Source organism: Perissodus microlepis, chromosome 1, assembly GCF_051167445.1.
Source record: "Perissodus microlepis isolate ML-2025 ecotype Zambia chromosome 1, ASM5116744v1, whole genome shotgun sequence".
Classification (NCBI taxonomy): domain Eukaryota; kingdom Metazoa; phylum Chordata; class Actinopteri; order Cichliformes; family Cichlidae; genus Perissodus; species Perissodus microlepis.
In genome coordinates, this window is record NC_140461.1 from 20,495,965 (window position 1) to 20,517,835 (window position 21,871).

Genomic DNA, 21,871 nt, shown 5'->3' on the forward strand with positions numbered 1-21,871 from the left:
CCACTGTTGCCAGTGTGCTTGCTCATTGGGGTTTTTCTCTGTATGTATTATCGTAGGGTCTACAGGGTCTGTTGTTGTGATTTGGCGCTGTAAACAAAATGGATTTGAATTGAATGAAATTAAATTGAATAGGGTCTGATTGTCCTCATATATTAAAACATGAGAATTACTGTAAATTGTGAAGGACCGGATGTCAGTGGGATCCTGCTTTTTAAGAACTATAGAATCATATTTGGTCGTATTTGCTTTGTCTCCACTGACATTTCAGCCTTATGATGAAAATAGTGTTAGTGTTATTAATCATTCAGTTTACTCCAGAGTAACTCTGGAAACTACCATTAAAACTCTGCAGATGTGAGGTCATGTCTTCATTTCTCATACAGTACACCTTCAAAGCAAGTAAGATGAGATGCATCCTTCATGGCTTCAGCAACCAAGCCCCCAGCTTTTGTATAAGTTTCTCCACCCTGGAGCAGGAAGAGTGAAACCAGGGATGGGCAGATAGGCGTGAAGTCGGATCTGTCCCAACCTGCATTGTTGGATCATAGTCCACAGCCCTCAGCTTCCTCCTCCCATAGCTCTTGTTATTCTAACCATGGCTATGACATCAGATCTTCCCAACACTTCACTTTCACAAGAGTTAGTCACCTTCCAGCTCATGACAAAGCTCCTGATGTGCTATGAGTGGTAGGTTAACCTGAAGTTAAGTGGAAAATTTGGCACTCTGTGGAAATCTTAAAGCGGGTGAGCACCGTGAGAAAAGGTGTGTGTGTGTGATAGTGTGTGTGAGGTAAACGGTTGCAGAGTCTGCAGTAAGTGCAAGAACACAGTAGCACCTAGTACCAGCTGCAAGGATCAGCAAAAGCTTTGCGCACCAGAGAGGAGCAGCGAGACTTTCACAGGTAAGATAAATCTCGCTTGGCACGCTCCTTTCTGTGTGAGGTCCAAACTGATTCTCCTCAAGTTTTTTTGATTATGTGGAAAAATCCGCAGTGGCGTTTTAATGTAGTCTGTATTTCCTTTGGCCTGTATTTGAATCCCGCGCTGCCAGAGACAGAATACTTTCCTGTGGTTATTCTAAATACGTGGCTCAGGTTTTCATGCTGTCTTTGATCTCGGAAATGATTTCAAATCTTTCGGCTGATTCTTTACAGTTTTCTCCCATCTGTTCCACATTTGCACGCGGACTTGTTGGCACCTTTTATGACACTGGTTTGTTACCATCTGTCAGTCTGAAATATTTTTTAAATGTAAATTTTCTTCACACCTCTCTCCGCCTTGTTTCAGGTGCCAGTCTACATCACCGTGTCCTGCTCTCTCTGCCAGCCAGCGGCAGAGCCAGCAGCCGCTCCTCAGCGACAGTGAGAACTCTGGCAAGCAGAGCAGGTACGTCAGAACTGACGGCAGGTTTCTGCTACGTGGTGGATGGAATAACAAGACAGCTAGCCTGTGCAGCGGTGCATCTCTCACAAGTGAGCCTGACTGCCAGGGGCGTCTAACCAAGTCAAAGAGCATCAGCTGCCTGGAGAACAGGCTTTCCATCTACAAGCCTCCAGCTCAAACCAAGTCCTGTCAGGAAAGTCAGGGCGCACAGGAGCAGAAGGAGAAACAAGGGGATCTCGCTCCAGGAGATGGACTTAATGGTAGGACACTGAGCTGGAGCACGCTCTCACTGGGACCTTCCTCTTACCAAGGCCACAAGCGCGCCCTCTCTCTCACCTCTTCAGCAACAGGTGTCCCCCCTGCCACAATCCGCAAGAAGATCTCAGAATGGGAGTGCAGAAGGGTGTCTCTGCCTAGGATGAGCTTGTGTCTGGACAAAAGAGGAGGGGAGCGCATAGGGAGTAGCGAGGGCTGCCCGAGCCTGCTGTCTTCTCCCTGCAGCGAGAAGACTTTTGACTTTAAGGGGGTTCGCAGGATGAGCACGGCATTCTCTGAATGCTCCTTCACAGAGACGGAGGAGGAGGAAGGATTTCCAGACAAAAACGGACGTTTCCAGAAAAGGATCGGCAAGACAGACTCTACGGGACCGTTCGTGCGCTCCCTGTCTACTCGCAAAGAGACGTCAGCAGTCCTCAACAGGATACAAAAGATCGAACAAGCCCTGAAGGAGAATCCCAGCCCACCCCCTCCACGTTACCTGAGTAACTGCTACGCGCCGGATAAGACGAGACAAAAGTCCTTTGTGATAGGGGACGACCTGGACAGCACATGTACCAGTAAGCGCAGCAGCATTTGTTCAGTGAACACTGAACCGGACACCGCTTTGGTGCCCGACAAGCTCTCTAAACTCAGACAAAGGTTTAGTGTGAGCTCAGCCAGGTCCGAGAGCCCAGAACCACCGAGCCAAAAGAACTCTGTTAGCACACCAGTCAACCCCTTACCTAAACCCAAACGCACTTTTGAATACGACGCCAATCGAGACCAGAAGGGTGCATCGTCGACCAATGGACTACCTCCAGACAGAGCCTCTGAGTCTCCGCCGCCGCTGCCCTCGACCCCTGCACCCAGCACGACACGAACGGCAAAGACCGAAGGAAGTGCCCCCATCAGAATCCAGGATAGGTGAGGCAAAAATCAAATGCCTGCTTTTGTGTCTGTAATCACACAAGTATAAGCACAGGAAACTTGTATTACATTACCACACAATACGATGCTTTATTATTACAGTCTGGAGTTTTGAGTGAACAGGACGAACCACTTTAAAACAGGAAGTTTTTGAAGGGCTAGGGAGAAAGTATGAAACCTGGCATGCACTTACAGCGTAATAAAAACGTAATATTTTGTGGATCTTGCATATTCCACCTACATGCATACCACATGTAACATCCCCAAAAATATTTAAAAAAGCATCTTGGAGCTATACAGGTAGTTTACAGATTTTGCATTCACTGCACATTTACCATTCCCAGTCTTTGTACATTAATAAACTCTGCAAACTTGACAGTTTAAATGACAAACTTCTGTGTTATGTTATAATTTGGCATTGGACCTAGTTTCTGGCTTCATCTCCTTTAAGCGGATAACTCATCAAACATGTTTGACTGCCTTGTGAGAAATTAGGCTTGTTCATTATGGCTAATTGCTTCACTGATGATGAAGCTCAACAGGCTTCTCATCAGTGTGTCCGTTTGCAAGGTTGCTGCACGTCCTGAGTTTGTTTTAGCTCTTGAATCAGCTGTTAAGGTTGCCACTGAAAAATAATACTTTGACAGAGGATTTGAAATGCCAGATCCTATCCAGAAATTTATGCAGGCCCATAAAAAAGGTCTGCTCCTATAACTCATTCATAATTCTCTTTATCAGAAGTCCTCAGTTGTTTTTTTGTGAGCGTGGGGCCTGTCCAGATCATCCCCGTGTGTGAAACGGGCATGAAATCCTTAAACATTCATCCCTGTGACTCTGTGTTTAACATTCCTGTGGTTCAAGCAATTTCAGACCGAGCTTATAGCCACAAGCTGTCGATGGCGCGACTTGACCGTACTGTAGATCCCTGCGCCAATGTAGCTCCGCTAACAGTTTGTGCAGTGCCTCGACATGTGGCATGTGCTTTACACTGTGCAGACAACACGCAGGAATAGTAAGATATCTGCATGTTTACTTTGGACTTATCTAGAATTTTTCGGTGACCGGAGCATGATCCTTTTATTTCAACATTAATTCTTCTGATTTAGGGTTTTTTTAAAGGACAAACGCTGACTTTAATGCGCTTATCAGCACTAGGAGTGTTTTAACCACCTGTTTCTGTTCTTCCAGATGACAAGTAGTGCATTTTAGAAGTAGGGCCAGCTGTCTGGATTATATTTTAATACGACCTGCACTTTTTCTGTCCTCTATCACGTGTTGACATGCTCTGAGTAAGACACTGGCTCGTGTTGACTTGTCCTCCTTGTAATTTTGCCTCAGCACCTTGGTCTGTTTCAAATTGTTTATCTTCTTCTAGAGAGTCGTGTGAGTCGGAGGATGCTGCCAGCTTGCCGTCTTCATATCCGTCCTCGCCCACGGAGAATGGCGCACTGACCACAGACGCACGGAGCCGACCCAATTCCAAAAGCACTTTAGAGGAGAATGCCTATGAGGACATAGTAGGTAAGCACACTGGCTCAGTACACTGTAAACAAGACAAGATGTAAACATTAACTGATCTTCAGATCGTTGATCTGTAATTTGTATTACTGTATAAGTCACCTTTCAAAGTAAGACATACAACATTTTTCTGGTTCTTGCGTCTTGAATTTGCATTTATTTTTCATGTTTTCTATTCTTCTGTGATAGTAAACTGAATATTTTTGTATTTTGAACTTATATTGAGACAACAGAAGGCAATTATACGCAATCTTGGTCTTTAGGGAAGTTGTCCATGGTAATTTTTTTTTACAACAGGTGTCCAATATGTAACACTGGTTACATGTGAATTATGAAGGAAATACAATTTTGTTGTAAGAGTAATGTGACAGCTGAGGCATTAATTATAATCTTCAAATCGGTTTGCTCCAAACATATAATGATACAGGTACTATAAAGGAAATCAAAGGCAAGGACACCCAAATCATGTGAAAAAGTTTTAGCTCCACTAGTTACACTTGTTGGCCACTTTATTAGGTACACCTGCTTAACTGCTCATTTACGTGAATATCTAATCAGCCAATCACGTGAGAGCAACTCGATGCATTTAGATCTGTAGACATAGCCAAGACAATCTGCTCAAGTTCAAATTGAGCATCAGAATGGAGATAAAAGGTGATTTACGTGACTCTGAACGAGGCGCGGTTGCCGGTGCCAGACGGGCTGGTCTGAGTTTTTGACAAACTGCTGACCTACTGGGATTTTCCCACACAACCATCTCTATGATTTACAGAGAGTGGTCCGAAAAAGACAAAAATATCCAGTGAGCAGCAGTTCTCTGTGTGAAAATGCCTTCTTGATGCCAAAAATCAGAGAAGATTTTTGTCCAGACTGTTTTAATTTGACAGGAAGCTAACAGAAATTTATATATAACAGCATCTCTGAATACACAGCACATTGAACCTTGAAGCAGATGGGCTACAGCAGCAGAAGACCAGGCTGGGAACCACTCCTGTCAGCTAATAACAGGAAAGGATACAGTTGGCACAGGCTCACTAAAATTGGGCAATAGAAAAGTGGAAAAATGGTTCCTGGTATAATGATTCTAAATGTCTGCTGCTGCATTCAGATGGTAGGCTCACAATTTGGCATAAACAACATGAAAACATGGATCCACCCTGCCTTGGATCAATTCAGGCTGCTTCTGGTGATGTAATGTGTGTGGGATATTTTCTTGGCACACTTTGGACCTCTTAGGCTACGTTCACACTGCAGGTCTTAATGCTCAATTCCGATTTTTTGATCAAATCCGATTTTTTTGTCTGCTTGTTCACACTACAAATAAAATGCGACAGCAAACGCGCTCTAGTGTGAACGCTCAAAGCGGCCCGCATGCGCAAAAGAAGACGTCACACACAACGCGCTCTGTTTAGACCCAGAGCAAACAATAATGTTTGACTAATGGCCCTTAATATAAAGACTTCGGACTTTATGTTTCCCAATTTTTGCTTTAAGTTATTTTGTTATTAGTTACACTTATAAGTTATATAGTTACACTTAAGTTATATAGTTATTTTGTTAACAATGTAAATAACCTAATAATGATCCTTATTGCTGTTTTAGAGAGGAGCGGTGCTTCAAAGGACAGATTTCTGTCAGAATCTGCAGATTTCACAGTACAAATAAAATGTTCACGTTGTCTTCCCAACAGTTTCACTGACATCTACACTGGATGGCCAGGAAGCGTTCACGATGTCTTCTCCGGCGCTGATAATTGGCGTCTGTCTTGTGTCAGTGACGTAAAAGACGGATTTAATGCGACATGACCGTTCAAACAGCAGTCGCTTTCTAAAACATCGGATATGTATCGGATTCAGTACCACATATGAAAGTGACCCAGATCGGATTTGTGCCGTTCACACTGTCATACCATGATCGGATATGGGTCGCATAGGTTCAAAAAAATCGGATTTGATGTGCTTTCGCCTGCAGTGTGAATGTAGCCTTAGTATGAACAGAGTAAGACAGTCTACTGGAGTATTGTTGCTGACCATGGTTGCTTCCAGCAGGATAACTCACCATTTCACAAAACTCAGATCCCCTCAATCTGGTTTCTTGAATGTGAAAATGAGTTCACCGTACTCAAATTCCCCTCACACTCACCAGATCTCAATCCAAAAGAGCACCTTTGGGATGGGGTGGAACGGGAGATTCATGTGTGGCCGCAAATGTGTGATACTGTCATGTGAATATGGAATAAAATCTCAGAGAGATGTTTCCAGCACCTTGTTGACTCTATCACATGAAGAATTAAGGCAGGTCTGAAGGTGAAAGAGGCTCCAAACTCTTACTGGCAAGGTGTACCTAATAAAGTGGGTGTTGAATGCATATCATTAGTCTGATTGTAACAGAAGCCTTGGCAGACAAAGTCGGATGTTTTAGTGACTCTTAAAGTTGTAATAAGATTGCGTGGTGCCCCCCCCCCCCCCTTGCACTTTTGCTTCATGTAGAAATGTGTGGGGTGTGGAAAAAAAATCCCACTGTGGGAGCAGTCAGTGAGCACTGAGCTTGAAAATAAGATTAATGGATAACATGTGGCTGCATGGGTTGAATTTTATTGTAGAGATTGACTGGGTATCTGCATTTTCACTCTGCTATCTGGCATCAGCAGGGCGAAGAGGAGCAGTGGGAACTCCCACAGTGAAATGCCTTTATTGATGGAGATAGATGTAATCAGTAATCAGTAAGTGGCAGTTCACCAAATGTTAGAGTAAGGATGGAATTTTTTGTGTGGTCACAGATTTGCTTTTCTAAAAATTGCTAAGCATCATTTTCTTACATTTTCATGAAGCGTTTCTCGCCGGAGAGAAGTCAAATCATTGGTTTGTTGTCTGAGATAATTTGTGTATGAAATGCTGGACGCGTCGAGGAGCCAAAATTCCTTTCCACTAGCAAATGACCCCAGGCCCTTTGCCCAGTTCAGCTGCCAACTCCCTCGGTGCATATTTAATGCAGTGAAAATGTGTCAGTGCGATGTGCAAGCTCATGATGAAACTTGTGCAAAAAAAAAAAAACCCCAACCAAACAAAAAAAATCCCCAAACAGTTTACACACTCTGCAATATTTTTATTATAAACGCTCAGTGATGACTAAATAAGGGTAGGATTTTTTAAATATACAAGCATAACCATTTTTTTCCCAGTCAGTGCACTTCTTCTTCTCCTTCTTCTTCTGTTTTTTTTCTTTTTTTTCTTTTTGGCTGAGGATGTGCAGCGGTCTGAGATAGAGCGTCAAGGCATGACGGATTTTCATGTGACTCGCAACAAAGCTCCCATTGTTCATCCGGCACTGTGAGGGTGAGAGTTTGCGGGTTGGAGACGCACTTTTCCCGATCTTTGCCTGTTCTCGACAGAGATGTTGTCTTCGAGTTGAAGCGCTCAAACAAAAGCTTTCAAACTAAAGTTTCATTTGAGAAGCAGTCACACTGGTAGGAAATGAGGGTTTTTGTGTATCTTATTACACGGTACAGCCATCTTTTACAAAGAACAACAACCTCCCGTATATTCTCTGAACTCAACAAGTAAGCGTGTACGGAAAGAAACAGAAAAAAAACCCTTTTGCTGATGTTTAGGTGGATGTTTAGATTATATATATATAGTCTAGGTCTCCCATAATGTGTTTCATATTTGCTCTTGACACGTTTTTCTCTTTGCAATTTGTAATTATAAAAATCAAATGCAAAGAAAGTTGACATTAGAGCTGCTTTCAGACGAAACAATTTCTGGGGAGTACCTGTGGGTAAGTACCCACTGGGGATGTCCCTGTGTTCCAAATTCCTTCCAAGCCTTTATTCTGATTGCATTCGCCCCTCAACAAACTCTTGAGGCTGATGTAATGCAGGCCAGTGGTTGGTAGTTCAGCGTCACCTCTTGTTGTGGTCAGCGTCTTCATTTTCTCCCCACATTGCTGCATGGGGTGGATGCCCACTAGCAAACCGAAGGGAACTGTGAGTGCAGAGTTTTATATTTAATCAAGATTGCATCTTATTTCCCTTTATTAAAGTCTGGACTCCATCTCATCTTTAAGAGTTGCTCTCTAAATAGCTACATTCAGATTTTTAGCCAATTACAGTATACCTGCATCACTCAAAGTTCCTCTTAACCTGAGGAAGTACCCTGATAACGCTGGTTAGAAAAAAGACCCTATAAAACAAAGTACTGCGATGGTTCCCAGATGTGAGGTCTCTTTTTCATGTCGTATGAAAATACATGAACACTGACTATGCAAGAAATGAAAAAAATGAAATAAACAAATAAATGTTTTTCTTTCCCATGAGAACTTTGACTTCTTTGACTTTCTTGGAAGGACGCCCACTCACTTGTTGTCAGTTGGCACTTGTGCTTGATGTTAGGTGTTTATCTTAAGATCGCTGGCCTTTTTTGACCTGCGCTACAGTGTTACTACGGTTGCATGATATATTGTGACATCAGGGAACCGTGTAAGTGCTTTTAACTAGCGTAGCTGATAAATAGTGTGCCGGTGATTGATCTGTTTACAGGCTGATGAATCACACCCTTTGCACCACTGACACAATGATTCAGCTGTCTGCTCTTACCCCACTGCGGATGAATCTGGGCGACTGTCTGCTACGTGTAACGAGTGATTAAACAGATGCACCTTAGACACATAAAGCAAGCTGTAATTTTGTTATGGTGCTTGAAATACTGTACATTCTGCCACAAAACGTCGCCGCCGTGGTCACGGGAGAGACTGTCTTCATGACGGAGGCGCTGTACGGTTTGCGGTCCTGCCAGAGGTTCTTCTATAGCGTCCGTCCCTGATGTAGTTTTGTTTCAGTGGTTGAGCATTGGTACAAGACCACTTTAGACGGTAAACTGATTCTGACATTGTTGGTGTAGTTTGTTCTGAGCCTCGCCCTGCCCAGAGCGTCCATTGTGCGTACGCAGAAACGTACAATCACAGTGTGCAGCTGAGGTGTGTCCCCTCCCTGCGTAATGCTGCGTGTCTGGGAGTGTGTTAGGGAGAGATCCTGATGTTTGTAATCAGAGGAGCAGATTAGTACCCTCCAGTGCATGAGCAGCTATAGAGACATATGATTTTCCCAGCAGGCTCTCATTACAGTATAGCTTCGGTTTAATGGCGCAGCGGCACAATGTGGGGTCAGACTGAGCCCTCTGATTCTGCCCCGCAGCTTTAATGATGCACATAAAAATAACTCCACTCAACTAATTGACTGCGTGGCACAACATAACGCCCCGAAGCTCCCCATCCAGTGTACATTGTCTGTGCATGGATGTGTGTGTGTACAGGTTAAATCATTGACCTAAAAATAGGTAACTGAACAAAGCTATGGGAGCATTTTTTTAAGTTAGGTGCTTAAAAAACTCTCATTGTTGGAGGGTTCACTGGGTTTTTCTTTAAAACACAGCTACCAGATGCACTTCTGTTGCCAGATAACACTGATTTTCTTTCTTTTAAAAGTTCCCTTCATGCATTTCGACGCCATCTGGCTCTGTTTTTTGTTCTTCGCCGTGGTTTCTTCTCTTTCTCACAACCTTTTTCAGACCCTGCCAAAAAGCTATTCTCAGAGCACATGTCTGAATAGACACGGACTGTGGTGTTACACAAGTTCTGTCTTTATTGAAGTTGGTCCCCTGCCAGGTGACATCAGCGAGAGCCATGCTATGCTCTGTAATGTTCATGCTCTTTGCTTTCCTGCCATCATTTAGTGACTGAAGTACAGCTATGGAGCGGTAGCAAAATCTATGCTTATTGCAGGCCTAAAATAATTTGCCAAATGAGACTCGAACTCTTGTTTGTCAGATGCCTTATTAGATTGTCTTATGCAAAAAACAAACATAAAATGATATACTTAGCTGATGTATACTTGAAAGAACCAGTGGTTATTGGAAAGGTCTTTGTGGAACTCATGATGTACTCTTCTTTTGCTCTTTCACTACAGTTTGCATATCTGGACAGTGACTCAGTTGGGAATTAACTTGAGTCGGCTGTGAATGTCCTTTGACTTACCTTTCATCACTCATCCCTTTTTGAAATAACCTAGGGAGGCTTTCTTGGACCTCTGACACCTTTAATCGCCTTCTATTTACCCTCTTTGACCCCTCGGCCTCATCTGTCCTCTCTCAGAAACGGCCTGCTTACACAAACTGTTGCCAGCTGTACTTCTATCGTGAACACTCACTTTATTCCCACAGAGAAGGAGAATCCATATGAGGACGTCGACCTGAAGCGGCGGAGTTTGGGCCGTACGTCTCGTCTGTTGGAGAACAACCGCTCTTGGTCCGTCATGGACAGGAAGCTGAACTCTCCGCCTCAGGTAACCCTTTCGGGGTGTCATGGATGAAACCTGGATAACGTCCTTTAAAGAATCTCACACCTCATTTGAGTCACTCCAGGAAACAGCTTGACGTGTTTAGACCTTGCGATGTTTAAAGAAAGGGCCATCTGCTGATTTAGTCTGCTCACTTCATTGCCAGGCACATGCCTCACACTATGTAAAGTAGAAGGGAGAAAAGGGGTACATGTGGTAACAACAAGCATTGTTTAACACTGCTGTAAACACTGTTTGAACCGCTACTTTTGATAGAGAAGTCCATCAGAGAAGTCAGTCATTTCCAGAGTAGCGCTGAGAAGATGACAAACGTTTCAAGTTATCACATGTACAGGAAAAACCCCTGCTTTGAAGATGGACATGCTTTTTTGAGTTGTTCCTTTGAATGCCACTCCCTGTGACTGCTTCACAATAAATCGTATTCTCCTACTTAAATGCTTTAATGTTTTGTTTGCATTGACACTAACACATTAAAGCATTGTGGCCCACATACGGACCAGTGAAACTGACCTTTCTGTCAGTGCAAAGCTATTAATCTACACATTTAATTCCTGGTATATTTTAATAAAAGAAAAATAAGTGCAATTTAAAAAATAAATGTTATTGTTATGTTATTGTAGGGTCAACTTAAAATATAAAGTGCCTTAAGGGAACTGTTGTTGTGATTTGGTGTTATATAAATAAAACTGAATTGAATTACTTGTCAGTTTTTCTACATAATAAAGAAACGTTGTTATAGTAAATGAAAAAATAAAATCAGTCAGCACCACACTGGGTTCAAATTGTAAGAAAAAACTGTTACAATTACCGAAAATGTTCTTGTAGCTCATTGCACAGACTGTCCTGTAATTATTAAACAGAAAATAAAATCAAATAAAAATTGTTGTTAATTGACAGAATATGTTCTTTTCCCCCTTTGTACTCTGAAACCACCATTAAAATGACAGATTTCTATGAAAAAATGGAAATTTCTGTCATTGAAGTCCAAAATTCAGGCTCTTTCCAAAGCTGTCGAGCAGGCCATATTAGAGGCCAATTCTGGCCCCCGAGCCTTATGTTGGACACCTCTTTATGACAGGAAATGAAAAACTAGGAAGGCAGATCACTGCGCAATGTAACTGAGATATAAAGATATTGCTTAAAGCTAAGTGTTATTACAAGTGAATGAAAGGTACCAAACCTGCTGCTTTCTTTTCTCTGTAACTAGCTGCCTTCCAAACCCAGCAGTCAGTCCCTTCACTTGCCTGCTCCGAGCGACAGGAAAAGCCATCGGATGTCGCAGCTGACCAAACGCTACAGCCACGACGAAATGCTGCTTCTCCCCCAGATTGGTGTATCGCCTTCACCTTGCGGCCTGCTGGATGATAGCCTCTGTAGCACAACCGATACCCTGCCCTCACACAGGCACTGGAGGATCCCCAAGGTACACACTGCGAAATTGTACAAAAACACCTACACTAAGTCCTCGCAGAGCTCCGACCGTGTTCACTCTGTGTTCCCACTTCACAGGTCATCTCAGGTTTCAGTCAGAGTCAGTGGAGCTCTGGATCACTTGTAATTCCACAGTTTGGAATAAGATGTTTTTAAGATAGAGTGCCTTGATGCGTGTAATCACTGTTTAAATTTGCCTTTTTCTCAAGAACTCCCCTTAATGCCTTTCTGTTGTATTTGTCTGCACCCTTTAACACACATGTACTGTATTTCACACTGTTAGCTTTGGCCGTGCACATCTCTGCTTCCTATACTTAGGCTCAAGAGAAACAAAACCTTAAGTTCCTGATAGAATTTCCTCCTTCCTCCGTCTACAGCTGGTCCAGAGGATCAACTCCATTTACTGCACTAAACGTGGGAAGAAGAGGTTGAAGAAGCTTTCCATGTCCAATGTTGAGACTGCATCTCTGAGAGGTATTGCTTCTCTATATTCCCCTTCATCTTCTGGCCAGATAAGCGAGTAAATATTTGTATCTCAGCCACCCACGTAGCGTTCCCTCTGTGTCCCTTTTGCGACATAAACACATGTTTGTGAAGAAGCACCCTGACCCATAAAGACCCCTTTTCTCTGTGTGTCTCCAGATGACAACAGCGAGAGCGAGAGCGACTCGGACGACAGGTTCAAAGGTTAGCGAGCGCACATTTTTCAGATACCTTCTGTTTAATTGACTGACCTGCTGGAGCCTCAGAGTTCATCCTCTTCAAAAAACTGACAATTTTGCATGTATTATGTTTGCTCCGTTTCTCAGCTCACACCCAGAGGTTATTAAAGTTACAGTCCATCCTGCGACGAGCCCCGAGCTATCGAACGCTGGAGCTGCAGCTCATCGAGTGGCAGGAGAGAGAACTCTTTGAGTACTTTGTGGTTGTTTCTCTGAAAAAGAAACCCACCAAGAACTCCTACTCCCCAGAGGTCACCTACCAATTCCCCAAGGTAAAAGCCGCAACTGGGTCCTGCTGCTGGTCGCCTCTGACAACTTTTACGTGGGGCGTAGCAAGAATGCAGAGAGCGCAAATTGCTTTGAAACAAAGCAAACAAGCAAAAAATTAAAAAAAAAAAAATCAAGTCTAATGTGTCAGTCACCATAAAATTCCTTAACCGACGTCACTAGGTTTTTAGAAATCACAAACTGTGCACAGATATGTCACCACTGAATGGTTTCCAAAGCATAAATAGTTCAGAACCTCCTGAGTGTTATTATTACGTGACTTATAAAAGCATTTACTGCAATGATATTATTCTTACTATTAAAAGATCGTGTAGAGGGTTTCTAAAATTTCCCCCCATTTTGAGCCTTGAAACACTTTTTTCACATTTGACCCTGCAGGCTGTTTGAAGTTGTGTGGGTTATTACAGCTTATAAATTAAAGCCCTGTAGGTCTGTTTATAATTAAAAATAACCAGGATCCATTCACACCACAGGAAAAACCCTGAAAGAGTATTTTTCTAATTACTTCTCAGCTGACGTGTACACTGGGAGAAGTTAATCTCACACGGCCAGAGAGCACTCTCTGTGTAGTTGAATTAGAGAGGACATGAGGGAGTTTAACCTTGAACAGGAGAAAAGTTAGTCTGGTCATTTGTAGGTCATCCATGGGGGATTTTAATAAAGGATGACAGAGTTATGTGAAGGAGGATGAGCTGACTGGAATACTCTCCTCACCTCACAGCTGGATAGGCCCACCAAGCAGATGAGGGAGGCAGAACAGAGGCTCAAAGCCATTCCCCAGTTCTGTTTCCCAGATGCCAAAGACTGGAGTCCGGTCTCAGAGTACAGCAGGTACGTCCAGCAGTCTTCCACACAGTGTCAAATTCCTTTCCTTTCCTGTCTGTTGGGCAACAGAAAAAACAGAAACTATAGAAATTTCACATCCACCTCACCCTCTAAGGCGAGGTTTAGGTTTTCCTCTGCTGAATAGCTCAGCTTCTGAAATGACGTCTCATGCATGTTAAAAGTTTTTCCATTTGGCTCCGTTCTGTAAAAGGTGGATTTTTACTAAACCCAAAGCCACAGTGGACATTATAACTGATAATAAATGATACTGTACTTTATTTAATCAACAACAATATAATAATGATGATAATCTTTCACACACCTCCACCCTTTTATCTGTGCACTCCACCTGCTGCACCGTTTGAATGTATAACCATGCCAGGCCCAATACAATCATGCTCTGTTTTATCACAAGTATCTGCCGTTGTGTTCACGACTCCGTGTCTTTGCGTTGCTCCTCATGTGCATATATTTGTTTTTGGCCTCAGCGAGACCTTCTCCTTCATGTTGACTGGGGAGGACGGCAGCAGGAGGTTTGGGTACTGCAGGCGCCTGCTGGTAAGCCGCTGTTCATCTCCCTGTTCGCACCCCGCTGAGCCCCTGTTTGTTGTGACAGACGCTTTTATTTGAACACTCGGTGTAGTTTTCCTGTGGCGCTGCTGATGTGACCGTGTGCTTTGTCCGAAAAGGAAAGAAATCGCTAAGAATAATAATGTCAAAAATAAAACATGAAAAACAAAACTGGGTGTGAAACGCTTGAAAAAATAGATGCGGATAAAGATTATCGCACTTACTGTTACAGCAGCTGAGCAGCGTGTGTGTGTGCCCAGTAAATACTTTAAATAGTGTTAGCAGAGCAACAAACACCCAAACTACACAGGTGAGATTTCAGTGGCTACAAAATACATTAATTGAATAAGTATATGTTTAATGAAATGTGTAGCTCTGTTGCATTTTCAATTGAATACACTTGGGAAGAAATATTGCCTTAAAAGATAGAACGCAGTCATAAAAAGCCCATGAAAATGTTGTAAAATATAATAATTGAAGATAAAAACCCAGTTAGGACTGACTCATTGAATTTAACAACGGTTTCTCGGGCGAGGCAGGACAAAAAGAAACCATGAAAAATCCAAACATTGTCATTCTGGAGCATTTCCTCTCCGTAATTAGGCTGGCGAATGCTTTGAAGTGTTTCGTTGAGCCTCCCATTTAGCTTGCGGGTGGAGAGCATGACTGTGTGGGATTCTGCTAATGTGCTGGCGATTTTTGTTTGCCGTTTGCCTTTAAAAACAAAAGAAAAAAAGTGTGCACGCAGCATGCACGGTCTCAGACGCTTACCAGGAGCGTGTGTGCTGTTTAACAGTCAGATTTCTTGGTAAATTTTAGATCAGCAAAGTGTTTTCTTATGCATGATCCGCTTTGTTGATCTGAGATTTTTTTTGATGGAAGCAGATTTTAATGACGGTTGACAGAGACAGATAGGGAGATGGGGAAGAGAGGTGAGCTGCTCTCCTCCAGTAACTTTGTTTCCTCCCCGCTGTCTGTCCAGCAGTTGGCAGTAGGCGAGCATTCCTGAGGACTTGAATCAAGCTCCACATAGTTGATTTAATCATCCATTTGGAAAGGCAGAGGAGAAACTAGAGGAGAAAATTGTATTCCTAATATGGACAAGTGGATTCGTCTGTGTGGCCTGTGTTCATTTGTGTCCGTGTTTTTAAGTGTCTGTGCCCCCGGTGTTTCTATTTGAGCGCGCAGAGGACAGCAGATAGGATCAGACAGAGCAGATAAACCACCTATGTTTATCCGCATGAAAGACTTTCACCTCAGATGACAGATTGAGTCAAAGACTTCACATACAACATTTAAGCAACTTATCTTCACGTTATCATCCGTGTAGTTTTATGGTCCCTTTATGTATTTGTAATTATATACAGTAGTGTTTGGAAGTCTTGAATCGCCCCTTGTTGGATTACTCTTCAATAACGTAGAGGTTCTTACTCAGGGGAGGCCAAGCGTGACTGATTATGTTCAGTCGTGTGTTTTTCTATCCAAGTATGCAGCGTGTTTAGGATCATTGCTTGACAAATCAAAATCTGATGGTACTTTTCTGTACTTTTGTAATTAATTCCAGCAACACCGCTGGCTGAAGTGCAGCCCAAAACCATGACAGAGCCACGGCTGCTTTTTAAATTTAGTTACTTTTAGCGTTTTCTTTAATAGAATGAACTAAAGAAATGTGAACAAATGTTTTTGTGTTTTTGTGACAGGCTGCAAGTAACAAAATGTCTGGTGCATCCCTTGAGTTTAGGTTCCTTGTTTATGCGTGAATGATTCATAGGTCAGTGTTAAGTGTCTTAACAAGCAAAAACAAATATTCCTGTGAAGATCATCAGGCACGAGTACTGGGCTCAAAACAGCCAAGAAACCCTCGAGAACTATTGCTCAAGACCACTTTAAAAAATTACAAGAAAATGTGTTTCCTTGGAAGTAAAATATAAAGAAAAGAGGTGTCACTCCAGACTTTTGGACAGCACTGGGTATAGGGCTAAGCCCTTCCTTCAAGTGCATTTATAGTTATTATTTTTTTAAGGATATCTCTGAATGGGTCTCTTCTGGTAAAGAGTTTATTCTTTTTTCTCTTACAGCCGACTGGGAAAGGACCTCGCCTTCCTGAGGTGTACTGTGTCATCAGCAGGCTGGGCTGTTTTGACTTGTTCTCTACAGTGAGTTCAGTCTTGTCCTCTAGCCACACACACAGTAAATGCACACACAACACACACACACACACACACACAAAAAGCCAAATTTCTGCATGCGGTGCTGTAGCTGTGGTTAACCTGTCTCACAGCTGAAGGAAATGACTTTCAGCAGACCTTGTGCTGAACGCCTGTTTATCAGTAAGGCTTGTTTCAGCTTCTTTTCCTTTTTTTTGTAACCCTCTGATTTCCCAGAGTAATTGTTTCTCTTGCTTTTTTCTCACTGGTGCTAACGCAGAACAGAGCAGTCACTCTGTGTGACTCTTTCAGCCTTATCTGATTCCTTTATTATTTCAACCCAGACTGTTGAATGTTTTAAGGATATGGTGCATATAGATATAGTTGCCCAATGAGACTGTAGTAACTGAGTAAAAGTAGAATAACTTCCCCATATTGATGAAGTATTCACACACTATCAGTATGGGTGCGTGCCTTTAATTTGTACTGGTGTTTATTTACTAGAGCCAAACTTTAACTAGTTTTGGATCCTGTGATATTTAAGCACCCTTAGCAGATGCCCAAAGAGAGCAAGAGAATGCCTGCGAAGTTTCAAATGTAAATTAGATTTATTAAAAAAAAAAGTTATCATGATAAAGAAGGAGGTCAGTGTTTGATTTCAGAGGAAGCTGTATGTGTGTGAAGAGAGAGCAACAGGGTTGATATCATATGACCTCCAAAATGAGCGATTCCCCAATCAACTTTCCAGACAGGAGGCAGCTCGGACCAAAACAGGCAGACAGGCACACTGGGTGGAATTTTCCTCACACAAAGGCATGGAAATAGATGCCTTTGCTATTTTTCAAAACAGAAAATGAGAGCTAGACAACCATGAGCGCTTAAAGCCACAACAGTATGTTTCCATTAATTGTCATCACCCTCATTTCAGATCCTGGATGAGGTAGAGAGACGGAGAGGCATCTCAGCAGCTCTGGTCTATCCCTTCATGAGGAGTCTGATGGAGTCCCCCTTTCCCGCTCCAGGGAAGATCATCAAAGTAAAAACCTTCCTCCCCGGTGCAGGAAATGAGGTCAGAGCTACAGGCACAACAAAACACAACTGCTTTTTGTTTACGACCGTTAGCTCAGTACACTTTGGCAAAGTGCACTCAATAAATCAGACTCACGCTTTCTGTGATCACTCAGGTCATTGAGTTGAGGCGGCCCACCGATTCCCGACTGGAGCACGTGGACTTTGAAAGTCTGTTCAAGTGTCTCAGCGTGCGGCAGGTGATTCGCGTCTTTGCCTCGCTGCTGCTGGAGCGGAGAGTCATCTTTGTGGCCGATAAACTCAGGTAAGTGTTAGAGTTAAAGAATTGGTCTGCAAAGTTGACCTGTGCAACCATTTGTGCATACTTTATATTTGTATATAAAAAAAACATCTCATTGGATAGGTAATTTTAGACATTTTGTTTCTTTCCCAGTAGAATTTGTTTCAAATTCTCCTGGAAATGTTTTAAAAACAACACCAAAATTTCAGACTTCAGCCTCAAGACTCAGACTTCATCCTTCATTTTCTATATAGATGCATTTCTCTAGTGTAGCGGTTAACACGTTTGCCTCACGCACACAAACATGATCCCTGGTTTGAGACCAGACACAAAGTTCTGATGAAAAATGAGGGAGCTGCTGAAAGACGTTTTACTTATACTGTGATTATATTGGCAACTGAAATGGGAACACACTTGTGTTCTTTCAGTGTGGGCTATAACAGGCATTTTCCCTCTGTGCCTTTACAAAAGGCTGCATATAAAAGAAAGAGTGCCTCAAACAAACAGCCGTCTGGGTACATTGAAATCTGTGGGAAAAGACAAGTCAGCTCCTGTGCTTCATGACCTCAGCAAAAAGTGTTCCTGAGTTTATGGTCTAGTTTCAAATCTTTTTTTTATACTTATTTTCCAAGTTGTGTTAGATTTATTAATGTGGCTCAAGATGGACATGTGCATGGAGAGATAGTGGATATATTGGAAAAAGGATGGAGCTGCCAGGCAGAAGGGAAAGAGGAACAATACAGAGGAGGTTCCTGGATGTAATGAAGGAGGACATGCAGATGGTTGGTGTGACAGAGAGGGATGCTAGGGACGAAATCATCCACTGTGGCGACCCCTAAAGGGGAGCAGCCGAAAGGAAAAAAGTTTGGCTTAAGAGGCCCTGACAGACTGGTTTGGTTTTCCTTGCTTCCTTGCCATCTCAAATCAAAAAGTAGTTTAAGGATAGTTGGAAAGAAGCTTGCGTTCCTGAGTGCAGCGCACAACAAGAGATCACTTACATCAGCCGCGTGACCACTCAGTAAGCTGTGAATCTATATTAAATTAAATTCTCAATTTGTTCCAATCTGTGCGATGACACATCACACTCACTCTGAAGAGGAACTTGCAGGATAAGTGCTGTTTAGTGTCCAATCTGTTGTATCTAGAAAATTTCAGGGCTGCCTTAGTCTCATGCGGCCTATTGGAATCCCTCTTCTAAACACAGAGACGCGTAATAGCAGGGTTATGCTGTGGATTTGCCAACTGAAGCCTGACAGATGCGCGTGTAACAGTTTCACTCTGATATCTGATGTTTGGTAAGTATAAGAAAAAGTCAAGCAGCAGTGGAGTTTTGATATCAGAGATGTAACGGGTCGCTTTCAAAGGAGAGGTAAAATATGAAGTCTCCAAGGACTCAGTGTCCTCTTCTTACACAAAAGAGAGGGGTACTTTAAGAGCATTGGAGTCAAGGGTGGAGTGGGAGGAGATTTGAGTGGAGAAGTAATCTCTTCATGTATCAGAGCCCAGTTTAAACAAACATCAGTGGGGGCAGTGACTGCGAGGGGAAGGAATGCACTTCCTGTGTGTGCAACTCTGCCCTCTGTGATCTGTGGCTCAACTGTCACCATTTGACTTACGATGTCACGTTCACTCCCTACGTACAAGTGACCTCGCGCTCTGCGTCCCCGGAGAAAATTTGTCTGAGCTGCTCATTAGCGGAGCTGATAGCATCGAGGAGTCATAGGGTGGGAATCACAAAGTGGCTCGAGATAGAGTATTATTATGATATTTTAGTAAATAGCAGTCAATGTTGATAGATCTTTGTAATATCTAGCTCAAGTGATAAACAAAGCATACTGATGGTTTCCAGAGAATAGAGTCTTATACCTTCTGGTGATCCTCAGACATTTCCAAACATCAAGTTTACATTTATAATTTTTGACAACTCTTAGATGGATTGTCATGAACTTATGTGAAGCTGCTCTTGTCCCCTCAGGGTTATTTGAACTTTGGTGACCAGGTGTCTTTTTATTTACCACCATCTAAAGGTTAAATTTCCAGATTTCTTCTTGTTTTTCTTTTTGCACGTTTCTCACACTTACATGTTTCAGTTCATTAGACAAAGTTTAATATCAGTCAGCAATAACCAGATAAATACAAAATGCAGTTTTTAAATGATGATTGAATTTATTAATGGAAAAAAGCTATCCAAAACTACCTGGCCCTATATGTAAAAGTAATTACCCTACTAACTGGTTGCGCCACCTTTGGCAGCAAGAACTGCAGTCAAGCAATTGCAATAACTGGCAATGAGTTTTACACACTGCTGTGGAGAAATTTTGGCCCACTCTTTTTTTGCACAATTGTTGTAATTCAGCCACATTGGAGGGATTTTGAGCATGAACGGCTTGTTTAAGGTCATACCGAAGCATATAAATCCTAATAAAGTCCAGGTTTTGGAGTGACCACTCCAAAACCTTTGTTGGTTTTGTTTTGAGTTTTTTTGGACCCTTTCAGAGGTAAACTTGCTGGTGTGTTTTAGATTATTGTTCTGCATAAACTGAGTGTGCTTGAGCTTCAAGACACAAACTGATGGCCGGACATTCGGCTTCAGGATTTTCTGGTAGAGCGCAGAATTCATGGTTCCATTAATAATGGAAAGTCGTCCAGGTCCTGAAGCAGCAAAGCGGCTCCATCAAACTACCACCACCATGTTTGACTGTTGGTATGATCATCTTTTTATCAAGTGCTGTTGGTTTTACAGCAGATGTAATGCAACTCAAGATCATCGAGGATGATCCAGAGGATTTTTTTTTGAGACAAGTCTTTGTGTTCTTTTCGGTCAGCAGTGGTTTTCACCTGGGAACTCTCTCATAGATGCCATTTTTGTCCAGTCTCTGTCTTATTGTTGAATCATGAACTCTGACCTTAACTGAAGCAAGTGAGGCCTGCAGTTCTTTAGATGTTCCTCTGGTTCTTTTGTGACCTCCTGGATGACTCGTCAATGCGTTCTTGGACTAACTTCAGTAGGACAGCCACTCCTGGGAAGGTTCATCTCTGTTCCAAGTTTTCTCCATTTGTGGATAATGGCTCTCACTGTGATTCGTTGGAAATCCCTTTTGTCTGATTTATTGCTTTTTGAGATCTTTTAGCTGCCTAAAGGATCTCTCAGTTATCAAGCCTGGATAAGGCAAGTGAAATTTAACTCAAACAAGAATGCAAAAAACTAAGAAATCAGAAAGGGGGCAAAAACTTTTATGACACTGTACCTAATTATTAAAAACTCCGAAATATAAACTGAAGTATAATACCCACTTCAGATTTATTCCCAAATTTAAATAACTGAGAAGCAGAAGGTCAGTTAAAATGTAAAGAAAGGAGACATAAAAGTTACACAAAACAAAAATAACATACACAACGTTTAATAAGGCAGCGTTCTCGACAGATACCTCTTAATGTTTGATCTGCTCAAACCAGTCCATGTTTAATGTCTATGGTTCTATGCATGTGTATATGCAGTGCTCCTGTCTTTTGATTTCATTTTAAAACATGATCTCTGTGCAGCTTTAATGACTCATGTGATAAAAGAGCTACTCCCTCTCCGTCTCTGGCACATAATCCATAGCAAACCGTGATATATGTTTCTTTCCCCTCAAATGTATACCCAACACACGAAGGAACCGAGAGCAAAAGCTATTTTAGGCAATAGCAGCGTTCAATCAAGTCTCGTAAAAATGAACCGAGAGCTTTGCTGCTATTTCCAGAAATTTTCCTCCTTCAACACAAAAGTCTGAAAAGACAAAGTCATTCACCCTCTGATGCCTGTAAAAACTAGTTGGATGTCTAATCACAGACACTCAGCATTAGCTGTGCTGCTCTGTAATTGCTTTACTCAAGTGACCTGCAGATGTTGAATGAATTTTGTCAGTCCTGCAGGCTTATGTAAACAGTCACTGTCAGCCCTCAGGGTAGAGCTGAGAACGGTTACCAAATTAAATGTCTGGATTTATTGTTAAACATAAGCAGAGAAATACTCCTGCTGTATATTAGATTACAGATATTAATAATATGGTAATATGATTCTGTGCAGCTGCGCATAAATATATTTAATTAAAATAACTAACAATGCATTTTTGTGCAAATGAAAAAATTACATTAAACC

General features: G+C 42.3%; 1 protein-coding gene across 3 annotated transcripts in view; it reads left to right on the plus strand.

Moving 5' to 3' along the window:
• dennd2b (DENN domain containing 2B) overlaps nt 1-21,871 on the plus strand; it is a 54,545-nt gene that overhangs the window by 22,816 nt on the left and 9,858 nt on the right. For all 3 annotated transcript variants that reach the window (XR_014800750.1, XM_084934591.1, XM_084934584.1), the window contains exons 3-14: nt 1,288-2,565; nt 3,944-4,089; nt 10,302-10,423; nt 11,646-11,861; nt 12,247-12,343; nt 12,512-12,556; nt 12,679-12,863; nt 13,601-13,710; nt 14,193-14,262; nt 16,353-16,430; nt 17,350-17,490; nt 17,606-17,754. Coding sequence is in view for 2 of the 3 variants with exons in the window: in XM_084934591.1 (XP_084790717.1) it covers nt 1,288-2,565; nt 3,944-4,089; nt 10,302-10,423; nt 11,646-11,861; nt 12,247-12,343; nt 12,512-12,556; nt 12,679-12,863; nt 13,601-13,710; nt 14,193-14,262; nt 16,353-16,430; nt 17,350-17,490; nt 17,606-17,754 (2,637 nt within the window). In the remaining variant the exon portion in view is untranslated. The remainder of the gene's footprint in view (nt 1-1,287; nt 2,566-3,943; nt 4,090-10,301; nt 10,424-11,645; nt 11,862-12,246; nt 12,344-12,511; nt 12,557-12,678; nt 12,864-13,600; nt 13,711-14,192; nt 14,263-16,352; nt 16,431-17,349; nt 17,491-17,605; nt 17,755-21,871) is intronic.